General features: G+C 44.3%; 1 protein-coding gene across 27 annotated transcripts in view; it reads right to left on the bottom strand.

The window, feature by feature from the left end:
• Nucleotides 1–21539, bottom strand: part of TANC2 (tetratricopeptide repeat, ankyrin repeat and coiled-coil containing 2) — a 282626-nt gene that overhangs the window by 25544 nt on the left and 235543 nt on the right. For all 27 annotated transcript variants that reach the window (XM_048046466.2, XM_048046465.2, XM_066981484.1 and 24 more), the window contains 5 exons: nucleotides 10568–10676; nucleotides 5739–5861; nucleotides 4778–5014; nucleotides 2950–3135; nucleotides 863–956 (listed from right to left, as the gene is read on the bottom strand). In XM_048046466.2, coding sequence (XP_047902423.1) covers nucleotides 863–956; nucleotides 2950–3135; nucleotides 4778–5014; nucleotides 5739–5861; nucleotides 10568–10676 — 749 coding nt within the window. The remainder of the gene's footprint in view (nucleotides 1–862; nucleotides 957–2949; nucleotides 3136–4777; nucleotides 5015–5738; nucleotides 5862–10567; nucleotides 10677–21539) is intronic.

Raw genomic sequence — 21539 nt, 5'->3', positions numbered from 1 at the left:
TTCAATCCTACAGCATAGGAATCAGCTCAAAACGTAACCCAGCTCTTCGGTCTTCAGACCAGAGACAACCTGACCACGCACAAAGCTGATGCCAGCCAGTCTCTGTACCCTTGGATCATGTCACTTTTAAACAAAGCTGACAGAATCAAAATCAGTCCGCTGTTACCCAGACAGGAACATTACCTTGGTGTATTAAGTTGACAGGAACATTACCAATGATGCAAGTAGATTAGTGAGTTGAGTACAATAGACGGTGGATAATATTTAGGAGGTCACTGGGGTTAAAAGCTAGAAACTCCAAGTCTGAATATCTCAAGAAATGGAGATGACAGTGCGGTAAGTGAAGTAAAAGGGGTGAATGGTTGCTTTTGCTTGGTAGAAGTTAGAAGAGTAGGGCTTCTGCATTATATTCATCAATACAAAAAAAGTGTTGCACAAAAAGGACTTTTTCTTTAATTACCAGGTACTAAATAATGATGAATTTTCAGAAAATCAATGGATAATTTAACAGTCAGTGCTGCACGTTACAAGGAAAGGGAGAGTGAAATAAAAAGTGTTTTGGATAAATATGCCAAATATCAGGAGAGGAAGAGCAGAATTTTGTATCCATCTAACTTAAGACAAGATGTTTCAGAGAAATTACTGCCAGGAGCTGCAGAAGCTCAAGATTTTCAAAAGCCAAACCCTTTACTTAAGCAGAGTGCAAACTGAACCTTGGCATCTGTAAATCACCTGAAATCAAATCAGAGGAACTGATCTTTTCCCCTTCATCACAACAAAGGCAGGGATCAGGGATGTGTCAGGTGGCAGGAGACCATAAATACAAACATGCAGGAAAAGCTACAGCATCTACAGAAATCACCTGTCTCTCCCCAAAGACTGTCAAAGCTGTTGATTTGTGCTCGCTCCACCTCCTCTTCATCTTTTTCTGGAAGATCGAGCAGGTAGGAGACAATCTAAAACAAAATGACATGTCAGCTCACGAACTTTGGTGCGTTATATATAAACTACTGACATTTGGACACGAGCTGCTCTGAACACACGGAGGAAAACGAACAAAGTCTCTGCCTGGCACCATTAGCTCAAGTAAATACTCTTCCAGAGATCAATCACTGAACCTGTTGCCCCATAAAAGCAAAAGAACCCCAAGTGTCTCGAAAGGATTGCACACGATGAGCCTCTGTAACACCAGCTCCTCGTATCGGTGTCTGCTCTGCTACAGACCACGAGGCACGCAGCGGGTGCACCTCTGCTGTGGGTTGAGCTACAGATGCTGCAGCCAGTGAAGAAATGCTGTTTGCCCATCTGTACTGCCCCTCACTCACCTGGCGGGGTGCGATGAGTGGGACCATTCACTTTTCCTGCTGGGAAAACCGAGTGACAGGCAACTGACGTAATGGCGCAGTTATAATCATTAGCCTCTTCATTATCTTAAGCTACAGCCAAGATGAAGTTACCTCCAGAAACCATTAGCTCCTTTCTATTAAGTACCATCTTTAAGCAGACCGTTAAAAAGACTTCCACTATGTTTTTCTTCCAGCTGTGGATGCTTGAAACCTCAGAGAAGCAAGCTAACTTCTTTACAGGGTAAATTAAAGGATTTAATTGACTGAAAACTGGCAGGCAATTTCGGTGTTTGGAGCACATGACATGAGAAAACAAGAGGCTAAGAAGAAAATTGAGATTTTACTTTCGTGACTGAAGGACAAAACCATTTTTCTCAGTCTAGGAGAAACAATTATCTGCTGGGGTCTGGGCTAGGAGGAGCATTTGCTGAGTGCTTGCGAGGAAGCTGTGCCTGCTCTGCTGCGTGCAGCTGCCCATGGGCACAGGTTGTCTGATAGAGGGGCAGGGATTTGGGGGACAACTGCTGTCTTCCAGCTGCTCTCGGGCATCGTGGGACATCAGGAATGACAGAGGCATGAAGGGAGCTGGGAACCCAGCAGAGAGCTGTACCTCTTAGTGGACTTTGTGTTGCCTGACTAAAGCTTAAAGCTCAGTCTGGTTACACTAGAGTATAAGCCCAGCAAGGACTCCAGTGTGTCTCCACCAGTGATTAAGATCACTTTATAAACATGCAAAATACTTGTTTCATCACTGAAGTTGGAGAAAAAACAGCAAATTAATCATCAGCTTACATCTAGGGCTACAAGCACCTCAAAACAAGGAGCTGGAGTATTTTCTGTAAGCAACCATGTACATGTAGGGTACAACATAAATATTAAACTGCTTTTTATAAGGGTGACTGGTATGATTTGCAGGGAAATTCTCATTCAAAAATTGCTGTGCCCTGTTACAAATTATGTCCTCAGCGTGCAGATCTTTCTGGTTTTGAAGTCACATCTGCTTCTAATCGGTTCAGCTCACAGTCACTTAGCTAATAGGAATTTCCCAGCTTTCTTTAATTAGCTCCTCTGATCCGAGCACATTACCTATGTTTTCATGGATTATACTTAACAAAAGCAAAGTCTCAAGTCAAGTAAATGAGAGGAGCTCAATTTAGCAAAGAAATCAACCAATTCAAAAATGCTCACATACAGCTTCTCGGAAGGAAAACGCACGTTTATCGTATCAGCAAATCGTAATCACTACGATAGAAGCAAGCTCTTTGGCTCTTCTCTCCCCCCAGCAAACATACCAAAGCTGCGTGGTCTCACGTTCCCCTGAGCACTTGGAGGAGTGGCGTAAGCGACACGCTGTTTACCCACCCTTCCTTCAAGGTTTATTCCAACAACTTACAGGCTTGTTGCATGTCCTCTCTTGGAAGTCTGCCCAGACCACAGGCTTTGCCAAGGGATCTGTGAACCCTTGGATGGGAAGGGGAAGAAGAGAAGGGGCACCGCCTCCACCTCCCAGCCCCCCTTTGCTCGATGTTTTGGCTAGGAAACGTCGTTAACTTTTGGCTTCCCCAAAACCCCATGGAGACAGCAATGGGCTGGTGAGACTTACCTCCGTGTACCCCATGCTGGCTGCAGCGATCAGTGCCTGCTGGATGGCGTGGCTCTTTTTAAACACTCCCTGCTGTTGCCCAGCCATGGTCCAGTCGCATTGGATCAGAAACTTCACCACTTCCAAGTGTCCCCTGAGAGCAGCGTGAACCAGAGCGCACTGACCGTTTTTGTCCAAGTGATCCACCTTGAAAAGAGAAGACGACAAAACACAATTAAGCCACATCTTGGGCAAAGCGTCTTCTTTTCTTCAGAGTTTCCAGCCCCGGTTTCAAAATAATGCCACGTGTGCAAGATGTGCATATTTCTGGTAAACTATCCCTTCCATGACCAGAAAACAGCTATTCCCAAAGAAACTCTGCCCCAGGCTTAGGCATCCTCTTGGCCACAAGTGTTTGCTTTGGGTAAGTTGCCTTTTTTTTTTTTTTAGCTTCAGTTTTCTTCAGGCTCAAAGGCTGCAAAACCGTTTTTCCCTTTGTGTCCTGAAATACAGCGACGATGTTTTCTTGAGGACTGAAATCAGACTCGTGATGTCGTCTTCTTTACCCAAATCCACAAAGGGAAAAACAGCTTGTTTCCCAGATATCATTTCATGATTCTTTCAAGAGAGACAGAAGTGCCTCAGCTTGTAGTCTAACACCCTAATGTGAAACCAGTGCAAGCAGAAGTCAATAGGAAACAGAGATTTCATTTGGCAGCCCCGCAGGAACTTATTTGGTAGGCTTTTCAGGACACGACATAGTTTTCACTTGATGCCTGAATACATCGACTGGCATTTCTGGGTCCTGTCACAAAAGCAGCAACTCGGTGAGAACGGGACGGGCAGACCAGCTACCATCCATCCTCCTGCCAATTAACCACTTCCATGCTCTGCAAAGTATTATTTGTCATTTACAAACTTACACAGCAGTGTTTCATTTCTGCTTGCCATCATTAACCATCTCAGCCCCCAAACTAAACCCAGATGGAATTGGGGTTGTTGGGCACCTCCTCAATAAAGGCAGGGATATTCAAGGAAAGCCTGGGTGGTGAGCCTTTTGCATTGCATTTTGAAACCCAAATATTCCTGTTCTCTGTGAGGGAGCAGATTCACCAAGTGACAGGGACTCACCCAACTCTCAAAATATCCCCGTAAAAGCAGCGTTCTTTTTTTGCTTCTTACTGTCCTCGCATTATTACAGACAACATGGCAAGATCTGAACGGTCTCTCAGTCATCCCGACATTCATACCGCAACTACACAAACCCGTATTTTGCTTTTTGAACTGAAGCTAAACATATAGAGAAACCACAAATTGTTTCCAGGAGGCTTCACTTCAAATATCAGTACTATTTTCTTCTTCATCAAAATATTTAAACTTGACTCATTATATACAATTAAAACTCCAAACACTTACCACAAAGCTAAACAAAGGGTATTTTTCTAGGACAAGTCTGATAGAAATTTTTGGAAAATGTGTCTCAACGAGATATTTAAAGAACTCTCTGCGCTGCAAAAGCGACGTTGCCATTTTAACATTGTGAGGTTCAAGGACTTCTCCAGAACATACTTCAGCAGGCCGTTAGTGCAGCATGATTAGGCAGTTCCTGCACCAGACCTGAATTCCAGAATACTAATTACTGACTCTCCAGAGTTACTTGCCTTTGGTTTTAACATGAGATTTTGAAGCCTTTTAACAGAAAAGCAAACCCTCTGCAGCAGCATCCTGTGTCCATCTGATAGGGGATATTCTTTAGCAAGTGCAAGATATCCTTCCTGCAGCTCCTGCTCTGCCTCGCCTAAGCATGGAATATGTTAAGTCAGCTGTCAGAGGAACATAATCACCTTACCTTGGCCCGTTTCTTGCACAGCAGCACAACAATACTTAGAAATCCAGCAGCAGCAGCATATCCAAGGGGAGTCAGGCCGCTTTCAGAAGCAGCATCTACATTAGCACCAAACTCCAAGAGCAGAGCCACCATCTCTGTGTACCCCAGGTGAGACTGGACACACAAAATCGGGGCGTTGTTCAGAACTTCTGTCCGGTAATTCACATTTGCACCTCCTAGAATCAGCAACCGACTGACCTACAGAGAAAAAGCAAAGCTCCTGTTAGCTGCTTTTTGTGGAGAGACATGAGTTTATCGTCAAGGCAACACAAAAATTTAAACCAGGGCCCTTTGCGCATTTCAAAGCAAATAGTGAAGGATATAAAATGCCCAGTAAAAACATGCCCAGTAAAAACACTTGCCAAATATACGGTCCCATTTTAGGTAGCAGGATTTAAACTTTCACCTGAAAGAATGTGCTCTGAACGGTGCAGTTTTACTTCATGTTAGACCAAAGTCACTACAGCTGGTCACAAGAGCTGGGGACAGTCTCTCTCATGTGAGGGTGTGAAATTAAAACACACAGAGAGAAAAACTTCTCCTTCCCATGGGATCCTCTCCTAGTGCTGCCTTTGGTCATCCCGTTCTGCTCCCCAGCTTGCTCTGCTCCCTCTGCACGTGGCAGTAGTGGAAAGACTACACCCAAAGGTGGAGAGCGTGGCAAGGACACCACGTGGAGATGGACCCCATGCTCTCCTTGTTCACACAGGGGTGAGCATACAGGGCAAGTACTGTTTCAGACAGCTCAGCAAGTTCTACCAATGCCTGCACAGTTTCCAGTCGGCTGCTCAGCTGCTGCCAGTGTAAGAAAGCTGTCGCTGCCAGGCAGCTGCAGGGAATGTCCTGGACTTGGTGACTGCGTGGCAGTGGAAGCTTCTCGTGTGAGCTCTGAACCCCTCCAACTCTCCTCTCCCTCCAGTACCTTGATGTTTGGGGTGTAGAGGTTTCTCAGCGATGCCAATGCCATGGAAAGGCCTTCGGTACTGTAGGAGATCCAAAGCCCTTGGAGGATGGAGGAAGAAACCCCGACTTTTTTACTCAGCCCCTGTGAAAGAGAAAAGATGACTTTGATCCAAGCCCTGCGCATTCATTTCGCTACTGGGTGAAAACATTAGTAAAAGCACTTCACAAATTATGCTTCCTTTTATACAGTAGAAACCCAGGGTGGTAGTCCAGGATTAGCTCAGTAACCACGCTCACTTAAACTTAACTTTTGTCTCTAAAACAGTGCCAGTATGGGAGGATTGCTTATAGATACATTGAATTACACCAGGCAGACCCTCCTGGGTCTAAGGACTTCAAACAGTTTCAGGACACTAATGTTTATTCACAAGATAACACGATCGTTTGCCACATCCGACCTTTGCACTGAATTAATAAGCTTGTAGGAAATAACTTGCAAAGTTTCTGCAGCCATCTCCAAAGTCTAAGAAAGGCAGGATTAAACTGTGAGCAACCCGAATCCATTCACCTCCCCCAGAAAACGTTATGCCGAGGAGCACAGCATGCCTCTTTTCTTCTTTTTGAATAAAGTACATGTTATTTTGGCAGAAGCGATTCACAAAGTTTCCTTATTATTCACAGGCTTAAACTAGATGACAATACCCGATCACAATAAGATAAATTAAGGAAGTCTTAACCACGGGCTCGAACAGCATTTCCATATCTAATACCAGACTGTCTCCAACCTTTCCAGTTGGCGTACGTGAGTAGGCTACATGCAATGTACAGGAGCTATGACATCTTCCTTCAGCAACGCTAATCAGCAGACCACGGCACTGTTAAGCAAGCTTCCCCCTTGCTACCGAAGGGACAAATGCTTTATAGCCAACAGAAGTTAGCAAATGGCCCAGCCAAAGACCAGAGGGATGAATGGGGACACAGCAAGCGAACGCCAGCTTTGCTGCTGGTTGTGCTCCGCCGTGTGCTGTGGATATGCCCTATATGTAGCTGTTCTGCTACTGATTTACCATTAAGTCTGCTGTTTCCATGGAAACTGTACAGACATCTTTAATTCTGTTTTGATATGCAAAGCCCGATTCCTACCTCCTCACTTGCTGTGTGGTCACTTGTACCTGCTCAGAGTGGCAGGATCACATTTTGGAAAGACTTCTGGACCCCTCTGCAGCGAGGGACTGACACACGCGGTGTGGGGCTGTGGGAAGAGGACCAGCAGCGGGCGATGGGATTTGTTTCACCCCAAGGAAGATGCTCACAGCGCAGGAATCACCGTCTGAGCCCGCTGCTGGGCTCGGTTACAGACCACTGCCACACAGGTGTGAAAGGTGCTCGGAAGCTTTGCACCAGCCATCGGCGGATTTGTCACTTAAAACAGTTTTACCACAAATTAAAAAAAAAAGCAAAAAGATTACACAAGCTTTTATAAATAACTAACAACTGCATGAGCTTGTTTTCTTCATAATTCAGGGAACTGAAGAGAAAAATAGCTGCTCCTGCTTGAGGCAGAAAAAGAACTCAGGAATTTCAGCGACTGGTAAATGTTGCTTTTGAGATGACACAACACAGGACACTGGAGGTCAATATTAAATTTCAGTGAACTCGGTACAGTATCATTTGACAAATGGAAAAGCATTTTATAATAAACAGTTAAAATAATTCAAAAATAGTTATGATACTACCAAACCCATAAATAAGCTGTTTGAGTCACCACCAGGACCGAGGGAAAGAGTATGTATTTTCTGAATAGCCATCTGAAGATAATCACATCCGCTATAAAAATCTCAACCACTATTAGAACATATATACTTAGATATTAGTGCAATGCATAAAAGATGACATTTATCCTTTATGGAATAAATACACTCGACACCGTTAGCATTGCTGAAACAAATCTGCACTATTTCTCATTTTACAGGTAATATCTTCCTGACTCTCTGTTTCCCTTCTCTGTAAAGCAGGTTGAACCCTTCAGCAAAAGCAAATCCCAGCCCGACACAACATCAAACTGAAATAGGATGAGTGGTTTCCATTTCGCTGAGACCACCTGGCAGGACGAAGGCACGGCCTGACCGTGTACGTTTCATTCAAACAATTCTATCAAGCCCCCACAATCCTGATTTTCAAACAGGCTTAGTTTTTGGTTTTTTTTTTTGTCCTGCGCTCTTGTATGCAGCTGTCAGCATCCTTCATTGCTAACTTACTGCTTCCTCTGCTCTTTGGCCATCGGTTCCTCTTGTATCCATACCTCGCTACAGCCCTAAGGCTTTGTCTCAGCCGTGCCGTGACACGATGACTGCTGTGACACGCGTACAGAAAACCAAGAAGAGCAGGAATGAAATCAAATGCTGTCTGTGGCCTATGACAGAGTCAAGGATTTGACGCAAAATCCAACACGAGCTCCTTGTAAGGCTGTTTTTCAAGGAACATCAAACACCTTCAGACACCTTTACATACCCTTAGCTGTCACAGCGTGTGTTTCAGCCTGTAATTGCCATTACACGCTCAATCTGGAGACGAGGGACACCCACTTCTGGATTACTGACATTTCAGCTAACTAATTTAAGATCAAGTTAAAGACTTCTCTTTGGTTGATTTGTAAAACATACGTTAGCTCGAAGTTTAGGTCTTCTCGTATCATTACTGCACATTTCTCTTCTTGCCCTTTCATTCCATGCCAGGCTTCCCAAGCTGGGTTTCCATATGCTCCTGTTAAGACTGGTAATTGCTTTAAAAGACTAAAACATTTGTACTTTTTTTTCCCAAACTGTTTGAGGATGTTTGTGTCTAAGAAAGAGCACCAGCAGATCTCAGCCACCGAGCGAAGAAGCTTCCTCGCACCCAGCTGCCAGACCAGCTCCTCGCGGCCGCGTTTTGTTCATCTGCTGCGCCCGGCAGTTCCAAGCGGCCCCTCGTTACTTTGCACAACTGCTGGTGGATGTGAAGTGACAGGGATCAGATAAACATGTTTTCCTCCCTGTTTAATCAAAGTTTTGACTCCGTAGCTAACCCTCCTTTCTACCTGGCTGGACAAAACGCTTTTAACCCTCACCAAGCGTTTTAATCCTCACCAAGCTTTATGATGGGTAAATAAACTGGAAATAAAATGATATTGAGCCTCGATAAATACCTTCAAAATCAGAAACTTTGTGTCTGCAGAAAGCCGCTGCTATAACATGAGATACTTCAGGAAAAACACGCTTTTTTTTTAACGACCTGACACGCTCCTCTCTTGGCAGAAAACCCGTCTTACTTGTAATGACCTCACTAAAAGATCAGGCAGAATGAAAGGCTTGAGTGGAAAAAATGCTTGTTTAGAAGCAAATATGGTCAGAAACAGCAGGAATGTGCATACGTATTGTCTGAAATATTTTCTTTTAAGAATGTTTAAGATCTTAAAAACGCTCTGCAATACTCCAGTTTAATGTCCCCTTTCAAAAACTAATGCATCTATTGTTTCACTCAGTAAACACACAAATCCTCAGTAAACACTTGTTAAAAAAAGGAATAAAAATAAATCTATTCAAGGAAAACCAAAAGACCAAGTTTTACAGTGTTTCTAATCCAGTTAATCCAAAGCCTTTCAAAACTTTACAGTACTTTTAAATGACATACTGTTATGCTTATCTGTCACCCGGACATGCTATTCTTGCTGCAGCATTGCAAAAACAGGGATTTTGCTGAGTGATTAGAAACAGAAGGCAGTACTGACATTTTTCATATGCTAATAGACATTTTACTATTGTAAATATTGCTCAATTAAATGTGGAATCTACAGGCAACTTTTCCACTTAATGAAAATTGTCATTTGTTTAGCTCCTGAAACCCCATTTGTTTCTACCAGAGAAGTGTGAAACAAAAAAGATTTGGAAGCAGTTTTAATGTAAAATGCAGCTGAATACTAAATTCACTGCTGAATTGGGCCTTGGGATTGTATCCCAAAATTTGAAAATTATACACTGATTGGATAATGCTTTGACCTGGGGTTCTTCCCTTTGGCTCTAGCCATTGTTTTCCCATACAAGGAGACTTCACTACTATACTTGATCATGAATCCAGCAGAGGGAAACCAACAAATAAATACAGAACTGACACAGGACAGAAATGCTTGACCTAAAAATACTAATAGAACTGCATAAGTTCTGAAGTCTGTAAAATCATATATAGACCAGATGAAAATACAGTCTCATTTTTATCAGTGTTAAGCACACCCACAGATCCTAATACTTTAAGAAATTCTGTATTTCCTATGACCTTACAAATCCATTCTTTCATTTCCATCTCCCGGTATGAGGGCCAGCAGGCAGAAGAACAACATTTAATTTATGGGTCACATTGCTGTTCATGTCCAAGCTTGCCTTTTAATTATCCAGGTGTTAAACGTCTGTATGAGAAGTAAAATGAATCAACCATCAGATTCTAGTGCTTTTTCCTTTTACAACCTAAACTCTGGGTTGAGTTCTTCGAAGCCTTTGAATTCTTTAAGATTTATTTTTCCTAGATGTTGTTACAGGAACTCATCTTAGATGGTAAGAAACCTCTTACGGTAAGAGAGGGATTCTAGGTAAGAGGCTCTCTCTTGAATTTACTGTCTGAACGATGGTTTAATTTCAAGAATTTCTTATATACCACTGCCAATTTTGTAAAGCTAACTTCTACATGTTTCAGCAGCCTGCAGCAATCACACTTCTCACAGCAGCCCTAAAACAAGAAGGGACTGAACGTTGCCAGCGTTGGCAGATTATACACGACGGGGATGAGGCTGGCATGAGTCTTCATTTTAATTTTTGTTACCTTAAAAATATGTGCTTTGAGAATGTGATGTCCCAGTTCAATAGTTTGCTGTCGATTTAGTTTTCCTTCTTGACGGGAAAACCAGAAGGCAAGTAATGTGTGGCCACTCCTGAAAAGAGAAGGAGGAGCACGTTAGTATTTGCCTGTTACACCAACAAAAGAACTTTTGAAAACAATTTTTGCTTCTGCTAAGCCTTCAACCTAATCCAGCTTTGGGGAAACTAAACTGGACTAGCTCTTATTTGTAAACCACCAACTAATTGCATATCTTTTATTATTGGTGACCACTTATAACCAAAAAAAGATCATTAGAAGATAACAAAAATAAAATGATACATTCTCTATAAACAGATGTAACTTCAGAAATGCTAGAGGTACAATTTCATGAGAGCCGAGGTGCTATTTTTGTAGTTATTTTGCAGAGTGCAACTCCACTTTGAAAGCATGCCATCGATGCTGAAGTCATTAGAAAATGACACATTCCAAATATCCACACTTTGAAAAATGGCCTTTAAATGACAACTACATTCTCCACCCTGTGACATTTCCTGGGAAGACTGAATCAACTTTATTTCCATGTAAAACTTCTAAACATATTCTCCAGCTTTTCGAGTAACAAAGATGCTTCTGGCAAATGACCTACAAGGTTGACAACCCAAACAATGTAGCTGAGCAACATGCAGAGCCCCATTTAATGCGAAACACAGTAAAAGACACTGACTTCCTTTGCTAACAGCGGTCTTCGCTGACATTTCTAAAGGTACTTAAAGGTTTTTGAACTTCCAGCTCCAAACAGTGGAAGTTTAAGATGGCTGTGTCTTGACTCGAGCAGCTTATTCTCTGTATGTTCACAGAACACACGCGGTGCAAAGAAGTGAAGCAATGCCAATTGTTCTGGGGTGAGAATGGCTGGTATTTGTCCTTGCAGGCAGCTTTCTTGGTGTTGCCTACAAATATGCTCTTTGTGTACCCTTCCATATACTGGATTTTCTGAAGGAAGCAAACCAAGAGGAGACGGCCTCTGCAAACTGGAGATGCAGATCACTAACGCAGACATCGTTGCTGCTTGCAACGAACTAGGAACAAATGAGGCTTTTTCAAAGTCTCCCAAGTGTATCAGATCAAAAAAAGAAAAACAAACAATTACACTGCAGCCAAGTATGCACGCTACAAGCGAAGCAACTGCTTGCCTTGACATTAAGGGCAGAGAAAAAGGGAAGTTCAGATTCTTCCGTAAGCCTTTGGATACTCTCAAGGGAGCCCTTTTTAACCCATTTCATTTCTGGAACTAAATAAAAATGTGACTACACATAAAAGCAATCAAACCCCCCCGAGCCAAACAAAACCAAACATCATATAAATTGTGGCTTTACAAGGGCTTTTAAGGACAGGGAATGTTATTAGCTCATCACTATTTGGTAAAGCAGAAAAGCACTTAGCAAGGCAAAAAGGCAAGTAAATATTACAAAAGATGGATGTTTTCACAAGGGTGGGGATCTCCAACCAGGGAGAATGCTTAGCCCTGTCTCAAAGGCAAGCCAGGCTCCTTCTTTTGCTGAAGTACAGAAGGAAAGTGGAAGACTTGCGTGCCACAGCCAGGTGTTTGGCGAGGTCTCTCCCAGTCCCTGCCAACGAACCTCCTTCTAGACTGATAATGCTCGGATTCATTTTAGCAGAGCCCAGTGACGCTTTGCCAGCCCACGTGGTACTTGTAGGATGTTGGACGTGTGCCCAAAGAAGAGCAGGATGAACAAAATGCCTTTTTGTCATAAGGCAGGCCTAGAGGCCCCAGGTCTGGCTAGGAAAATGTGATGTGGTGATCTTCCCCATATATTAAAATAACCTCTTCCACTGGTGAACAACTCCACTGGGCCTCTCAAAAAGCCAAGGAAATTTATAAGGGTGCCCTCATAGAATCATAAACATTGGAAAAGACCTCCAAGATCACCTGGTCCAACCATCTCCCTACCACCAATGCCACCCACTAAACCATGTCCCTAAGCACCACGTCCAACCGTTCTTTGAACACCCCCAGGTACGGTGACTCCACCACCTCCCTGGGCAACCCATTCCAATGCCTGACTGCTCTTTCTGAGAAGAAATGCCTCCTAATTTCTAACCTGAACCTCCCCTGGCACAACTTGAGGCCATTCCCTCTAGTCCTATCACTAGTTACCCATGAGAAGAGGCCAACCCCCAGCTCCCCACACCTTCCTTTCAGGTAGTTGCAGAGAGCAATACGATCTCCCCTGAGCCTCCTCTTCTCCAGACTAAACAACCCCAGTTCCCGCAGCTGCTCCTCATAGGACTTGTGTTCCAGGCCCTTCACCAGCTTCGTGGCCCTTCTCTGGACATGTTTCAGGGTCTCGATGGCCTTCCTGTACTGAGGGGCCCAAAACTGAACACAGTACTTGAGGTGCGGCCTCACCAGAGCTGTGTACAGGGGGACGATCACCTCCCTGGTCCTGCTGGCTACACTGTTCCTGATACAAGCCAGGATGCCGTTGGTCTTCTTGGCCACCTGGGCACACTGCTGGCTCATGTTCAGGCAAATGCAAACAACAGGCTGTTGTCTAAGTGCTTGGTTGGTTGATGGTACCCTTTGTGCTTTGGGCATCTTGAGCTGAGAAAGAACCTGAAGAGAAGTTCCTGGCTGGCGGGGCCTGTCACATTCCTCTTCACGCCCTGTCCCGACCCGAGCTCGTCCCACCATACCGAGCACCCTGTGGTCGGTGCCCACAACCACCACACTCCCTTGCCACAGCAGAAGGAAGGAGAAGCTCCTCCAGATGGTGGCTGAGGTGCTCAGGTGCCGTGGTGGGCTGCTTGAAATGAAAGGATGCCTCTGTGCACTGGGCAGTGCCTCCATTGACATGCAGCCGTGCTGGGAGAGCTTTCCACATAGCTCTAACAGAAGGGACAAAACTTAAAAAGATGGCAAAACAGAAGGGATTTGGAAGTGGTTGTAGCGCCCTGAGTTATCTATGGCCTACTGCATTTCCTTCCTTTTGCTCTTCCCCTCTTTGCTCCCCACCTTTGGAGCAGGAGGAGATTCCCACCAGTTCACACCCTTTCAAAGGAGAAAGTCAAATGCGTTTGCTCATTACACCAATTAACCTCTAGGAAGGCCCATGGAAAGAAGAAACAGAGCAGACAAAAACAAATGACTATGCAACACAGCTTGAGTTTCGCGTGATCACAGAACCATGGAGATACAGCTGCAAGTCAAGGAGTGCAGCAATTGCTAGATTTTACCCATCCCCATTCAGCCAGATTACGAAAACCTATAATCACTCTAATATTCTCAATACATCTCAATAGCTCCTCAGCCTCACGTTGCTACGCTTATATTTTGGACAACAGCCAGCGCGTTTACCTCAACTAAAAGGTTGGTGGTGCGCGTTCATTCAGAGACATCAGCTCATTTCCTTGCTGGGGAGAGTCATGCATTGGGCTGGAAATCATTAATAGCAGCTTTCTGTTCCAGGATCTGATAGCGAGCTCACAAAGGGATGCTGTAGCTACCCTCTCTCTGCCTCTACTTTTCCCATCGCAGAGGAGGAAATAAAGCCACTTGTTTGCTTGTTGAACACGGCTGATCGAAAACTCTTCAAAAATGTTTGTGAAGGCTCAGAACAGAGCTGTAACTGCATTAATATCGAGCGTGGACTGAAGATCCAGAAACTTCTGACGTGCCTTCTCTTTGCAGTGAGAGATGAAGTGCAGCTCCTGTCTGACACGCGAGCCCAAGGTCCATGCTTAGCTCCTAAATTGCTTTTCAGCTGCAGCTGGTAGGGTATTTACCTAAATTTAATTATATGCATGACTTTGGCTGTTATGAATAAGGCATGTATGAACTATTCCGGAATAAAGTACAGTATTCATGAGTAATACATTACCTCTGCAATGTTTCCCAGACCTTGGCTTTGGGCTTGTTGATAAATACTTGCAGTCACTTGTTCTGTCAACGTTAATTGCATGCTAAAACAGACTTGAACAGCATGGGCTTTTTTTCTTTTTTTCTAATACAGCAGAGGATGGCAGTAATGATTTCTACATCAAGGAGCTCAGTGAAATGATTTGCTTTGAATTTCGCCACTGCAGAGTTTATCATCAGAGATTTTCTATTTTTAATGCAAGATTTCTTTTTGTGAAAAATTAATAGCGCTGCCAGCTCAGCTCTGGAAGCCTTTGTTTGCACTCGCAGATTGCGTGTGGCAGTGCAAGCCAGCTCCAAAACACAGGCTCCCATAACGGTGAGGGCTGTGCCCAGGGATGTGCACACGTACGTATATATAAAGATGAGAGGCTTGATCCTTGCGTAGCATGAACCAGTGCAGACATATAGCAGCTAAAAGTGAAGGCTACCTATGGGATACGTGTTATAGGCTGCTCCCTTATTCACCCAAAGCTGCAGCATGCGGAGCTGTGGGAGCAGAACAAGACGATGCAGGGAGCTGGTACCTTGAGCACATTCCTCATTCTGTCTCCATCCCTTGTGCCACAGATGGAAAGGGACAATGCAGCACTAACAGAATCCTAGCGTGACCGAAGAGCTGTGGTGCAGCATGGGGAAACACAGAAGAAAATACTAAAAGCTCCTGCATATGTGCCTCATCTATACTCTTCTGTCCTTCAGACAAAACAAAGGAGATTTAAAAGGGTATAAAGTTACTCGATTCTTAAGGCATTGAACCAATGAAACAGAAGACAGGCAGGCAAAAAACGAAGTGAGAATCAGTCCCTTTTACTTCTAAACCTACCAACGTCCAAATTCCCTGATTTACATTACATCCCCGTCTCCCTTCTTCCAGCTAATCCCATGAAACCATTCCAAAACCTAGACATCTGACACAGTGCCCAGTGAATCTGGTCTTCCAGCAGACGTGTATTCATATTTTATTCAGCTCTGCAAAGGGCAATTTTATAACTTCAGCGCAGAGAATAATGTCTGCTCTGACGAAGACCGGAGCCTCCTTTGCTTTCCAAAGGACGTCTGTCCAGCGCAGCAGACTGCAGGAAAGGCCAAGCTCAGCTCACAGTCAGCTCCTGCTGAAGGATCACTTAATCACCAACAGCGATGTATTGATTTTTGTAGCATAGTTTCCCTCTGATGTTATAATTGTGAATTAACTTTAAAGGAATTAACTTTATACAAGAAACAATTCAAAACAGGGAATGTTCTTAAATACGCAGTATTATTTCCTACAGAATTAAACACTGCTTTAATTTGCTAAGCTAACTGGGACAGCAGAGTTCACAGCCAAGAAAAAAAAAATCCCATCCCTCAGGTCACGTTTCATTGCAAAGAGACAAAGTATGGGACACCTGATCAGAAAGCATCACCCTGCCTACAAGTAACGGAGAACACAGCAGCAGGGCACTACCAGTTCCTGCTGCTCTATGAAACTGCAGAGATAATTCCGATTAGCAGGATAAGAAACCTTCGCCACCATGGTTTCAGGTTGTTTTCTTCACCCAACAATTTTCTTATTCACAATGGCTTGCTCATACCATAATCACCAGTGGCCATTCTTATACAGCAGGTACACCTAATGGCCTCAATCATAAACTAGGAACCCACTGTTCCAGGTGCTAAACATGCCATTTCCCTGCTAAAAGAGATTATCTGTGATTATCTAAGCTTGCTTTTTCGTAGCACAGATGATAAGGCTCAACCCATCAGACGCACACCACGTCCAACACCCCTGGTCTCACTGCAGCAGGTCTCTCAAAGACATCTCCGACCATAATTAAATACTTCAACCAATGCTGCCAGCTACAAGTGCTTGACTGATGAGTTCTGGTTTACCAGAGACAGAGCTCTGCACAAAAATCTGCATCCAGACATCATCCCAACTCTTAGTGCTTCGTCCTTTATATGTAACCTTCCCTACCACCTTATTTGTAGTCTAAGCAGTAAAAGCAGCAAAATTGTGAATGGTGTAAAGGAGAGCTAAAGAATTGCACAAACCACTCTGTGACCACTGGAAGCAGCAGAAATGGAATCACTTAACTGCACCTGGCCTATCCCTAAAGAAACTGATTTAAGTAATAGCGTCTTGGTGATGGCAGACTTCAAATCAATAGGCTCACTGGATGTTTCTTCATTGCTGCGGTGCGACTGAACACCAGGAAAACCAATACCACCCGCACCGCTACAGTATCGTGCACACCAGTGGGACGTGATCAAGCAGCAGAGCCTCCACATGCAGCCAGCGCTGTCTTGCACCACGTCCTTAATACCCTGCAGGAAGGGCAGGCTGATTGAGCGTGCGTGAGACTGAGCCAAACGGTAGTTATCTTCAGCACTGAGATGTCTTAGAGCATCTTGTGCTTCATGACTCCGAACTTTGAAGGAAGTGGGAAGCTCTGTGCCCCCCAACATGGAATTAACGTCATCATTCAGGTAGGAAGTCACTGGTTTATTCAGGTAACTTTGACAGGTCTAATAGCAATGATCTCACTGATGCAGCTCAGCTGAAAGCAAAATTATGCTGAAGATCTGCTAGCAATCCTGCTGTCATTTTTTGTTCTCTAGGCTGTCTGTTATAAATTCCATAGGTACTAGCTGTGCTGCTCCCATATTTTATCAAGTATGGGGAGTACAAGCCTCAGACTGTGTTACATACTTGGCTATCACAGAGAAAGAGTTCATCTGCAATTTATCTGGAATAATACAGCTGAACCTTTAACAGGACTTTGTCCTGGAGCAGCTCCCCACTAAATTGCATGAAATAATGGCAGTTGGGTGCCAGGAACTGCCCAGAGAAGCAGCAGAGGAAAAACAGATAACTGTGATGGCACCCTTCAGGTTTAAGGTAACAAAACATATTTGCAATAATTTAAAAATACAGAACAATAAAGGAGAGAATAAAGCATTTCTGAACCCTTACAGAGCCTGACTTAATGAGATTAAAAAAGCAAGATCCAGAGAGTAAAGATGAAATTCCCTCGTCTCAGTTCAGTTCATAAGGCCTTTCAGAAAATCTGCTGGTTGCCAGGAACAGATTACTTCGTATTCAGAGTAAATAAGTGATGTCCAAGAGCAGTGTGAAAAGACTGCTGGCATATTTAATAAACATGCTAGATGGGTAAAATGAATAAAAACCATCTCTCAGTAAGCTCTCTGGTGACTACACAGTCAACATGCAGACAAGAACTCAAAAGACGAATGGCGATGCACCTCCTGTTCTCATTTCACCCGATGTAATTTCAAATAAGCAGGATGATAAAAGAATGGGGAATGTGACTTGGAAGTGTTCTACTTCCATTTAACTGGGAGTAAATGAACTTGTAAGAAGGAAGGTGGAATAAAGTCGGGGCTCCTCTCTAGTAAACCACTGGAAGATGTTTCTGTTCAGAGAGTGAGCCTTAAGATTTGAGGAATGAAATAACAAGAACAAATTAAGCAACATTTCTTTCTTCAGTAAGCACTCATTTTGCCTCCAATTAATTCCACTTCTCCCTTTTTGGTGGCTCAGTGCCACAGAATGGATTACTCAGTGAATATTTTCTTCCATTTAGATGTAAAAATGGTACAGCATACAGAAGTTTGCAGTCCAAAAAAAAAAAAAAAAAAGATTTTATGAGGACAGTAACTCAAGACAAAATATATTCAAAAAAGCCTTGCATCTGAATGCTTAGGTTGCATGTCTAATGAGCCAGTTAAAGCAAGCTGCTCTGCTGATGTCCTTTATGGTGGCAGCAATCACATCTGCTCTTCATCTCATCTCATCAGTCATGATTTGTAATCTGTCTCCCATTTCTTCTCTTCCAATCGACACCGCAGCTGCAGCCCTGTCCAAGTTTCCAAGGAAAAACCTGCAGCTCAGGCACGTGGGTGCTTCGTTAGACGTGGAGCCACAGTGTGAATGAGCTCAAGCCTCCCTCCCCTCTACGTCCACCACCAGATCCTCCTCTGTACCCTGTCCTCAATTCCATATTACACAAATCCTTGCTTCTGACATTCAGCGAAGTCCCCGTTACAGCCGCCTGACTTGCTACTGATGGCTTTAATCATTCATTTTTAGCTCTGTATTTCTGCAGGAGCTTAGAGTTAACACCTAGAAACGTTGGCAACGTGGATACTCACATACAGAAGTCTCCTACATTCATTTGGTTGAGCTATTGCCATTCTTTTTACATTTCAAAATGCACCATTTACAAGTCAGGGATCAGTAAACTTTACTCTGGAAGCCTGGAAGTTGCATACTCAGTGTCAGCAGTCCATCGGATCTCCACTGCCTGGTGAGCAGCTTGTGTTTGCCCATTCAATGACGTGGAGGACATCATGATGGATTCATCTTTGTGATCCAAAAATATGGAACTCGGCTGCATTCCTCTTGATGAGGAAATTAAACCAGCAAGAAACATTTGACTGTCATTCTTATGCTACGGGTATAGAGGAATCCCTGCTCCAAACCACAGGTAAACCACCGTTTCCTCCCCGCTCCACAGTTCTGCCAAAATTAGAGCTGTAGGAATGATGATAAAACACCAAATCCCACGGCGATTTGGTAATTAATGACACTAACTCAGCGCAGGCTTTGCACAAGCGCAGATGCCCGGACAGCAGGCTGGCTAGGGAACGAATTGACCTCGTGTATTGCGGTGACATGTGGCACGCAGCACGCAGCTGGGCACAGCGCGATGACAAAGCACGACACGTCCCTCGGGGTTCTGCTGAACCTCCAGGTGCTCGCCACAGACCCGCGCCTGGGGGCACTCCAAAAAAAACACTTTCAGAAAGGTAATTCAAGCAGCAAAGTAATGCAAAATAACAATGGAAGAAGCAGCGCTCAGCTCCCTGCTGCACCTCCAGAGCTGAGGCTGCTGCTGAACACTCACGAAAACCTGCTTATTCCACCTCCCTCCCCACAAGATGCTAGTGGGCACTGCATTATTTTTATTTTTCTGCATAAGTATGTAAGGGATTCAAATAAATAAAACCCATTATTTTGCTTCACCTTGAGATCAAATAGCACCTTTGCTTCACGGAGTGAAATCCATCCCACATGAGTGCAGAGAGAACACTTCAGACACAGCCTGGCTTTTGGTGAATGCTTTCTTTCAAGCTAACAATAAATCTGAGCATATTTTAAGAGCTTTCCAGAATCTCAGAATATAAAAGAGGAAAACAAAAAGTTAACTAACCATGCACTATAATGACAAAGTCGGTGAGATACTCAGGAGCTAACTGTGGACGAGTTTTAAGAAGCTGATGTGTAATACAAAGCCCCCCTCCCATTTAAGTGTATGCTTTATCACTGAATTTTTATGATTTTCACTGACTTCTTTTCCTCCAAACTTTCTAAATTCATTCCCTTTTGACTGGGGATTGTTATTTGTCGATCAGATTAAGCTTAATTTGATTTGTCAATGAGATTAAGTGCAAAAAACACTTATTTGTTTCTAATTCACACTCTATCAGTCCGCTGGGTAATATGTAAAAATATTAACTTTGTGTAGGAAAAGTCTCCACTTGCAGCTTGCCTCCCAAGAGAGAAAGGAAAAATGCAAAATACCTACACTGTATTGTATTCCAGGACAGCTCTGCAGGAAACCATGGCAACTCGGCGTGCTGCGCTGGAGCTGCGCGCTCCTGCTTGGATCGCTGCTGCACCCCGAGCCACACAAGGTGCCTTTATTTAGGGCTGCAGGGACAGGAACGGATTCGGTTCGTGATGTGGAACACGAGGGGGTAGATGAGGAGCTGCCCTCGCCCTCAGCTCCAGAGACACCAGGACTTCGGCCTTTTTTTTAAGCAATATCCCAAATTGTCAGGCATCTTCTGATTCAGTCAATGAGCAGGAGGAAGTGCCCCGGATCAATTGTTGGTGCACTGAAACATTTACTGCAGAATACTGATTCCTCATACAGCATTTGTTTAGGTTTAGGTTTAGCATTTGGAGGTTTAGGTTGGAAATGAGGAGACATTTCTTCTCAGAAAGAGCAATCACGCGTTGGGACGGGCTGCCCAGTGAGGCGGTGGAGTCACCGTCCCTGGGGGTGTTCAAGGAGAAAGGTTGGACGTGGTGCTTGGGGACATGGGTGACACGGGAAGTAGGGTGATGGTTGGACCAGATGATTTTGGAGGGCTTTTCCAACCTTAATGATTCTAGGATTCTGTGATTTCTGAGCTTGAGCTTTACCCCTACACCAGCCCAGTGGTGTCACTGCTGGCTCCCGACCCAGGGATCAGCAACTGGGTTTGAATGACTCCCAGTGCCTGCAGGGGCTCTCTTCAGACCTGAGCATTCAGCTTTTCTGGAAGCCTGACCATGGATATTCAGGATTGCAGACTAACACCGCATCTGGGATATTCCCAGATGGATTCCCAGCGGGATATCCCCCCTAGGAGGAGCTGTCCTCCCCCATCGCCACACCAGTGCCTGCTGCCCTCCCCGCTCGCCCCGGTCCAGATACGTGCACTGGAGGCTAGGTGAGGTGACTCCATGCTGCAGGTGGAAATCTCGGTGCTTCGTTTTGCTGAGGTGCCACTGCCGTTGGAAGGTCCCTGAGCTGTGCTACAAAGAGCCACTTTGCTAAGCGATGACAGGGGACACACCACCAGCTTGTGCGTGTGCCACCCTGAGAAGCAAAAGCCCCTGTTACGAGAGCCATATGCTGGCAACAGCATAAAGAGCAGCTTTTTCCTTCCTTAGCTTCCTGAACAAGAAAAGGACATCTGCAGATCTGCCCCAAAAACCTGCGTACCGGTTAGAAGAGCAGACCGGACAGGACTCATCTCCTCCCACCCAGTTTTACTTGTCAGTACCGGAGACACCTCCCGGTGAGCCCATCACCCCGAGCTCCTTTATTAATCGACAGGAGGAGACACTTGGAAGGCACTCTTCCTCTGACCTATTTTAGCCTTTTAGCTTATGATGAAATGAATCACCCTTATTTCCCTCCTCTGACTATAAAGCAAGTCTAGACAAGGCACGCAGATGTTGATACTTAAATCTGG

Source organism: Anser cygnoides, chromosome 22 (genome assembly GCF_040182565.1).
Source record: "Anser cygnoides isolate HZ-2024a breed goose chromosome 22, Taihu_goose_T2T_genome, whole genome shotgun sequence".
Lineage (NCBI taxonomy): Eukaryota > Metazoa > Chordata > Aves > Anseriformes > Anatidae > Anser > Anser cygnoides.
The sequence above is the reverse complement of the archived record's forward strand: the minus strand, read 5'-3'. Positions and strand labels throughout refer to the sequence as shown.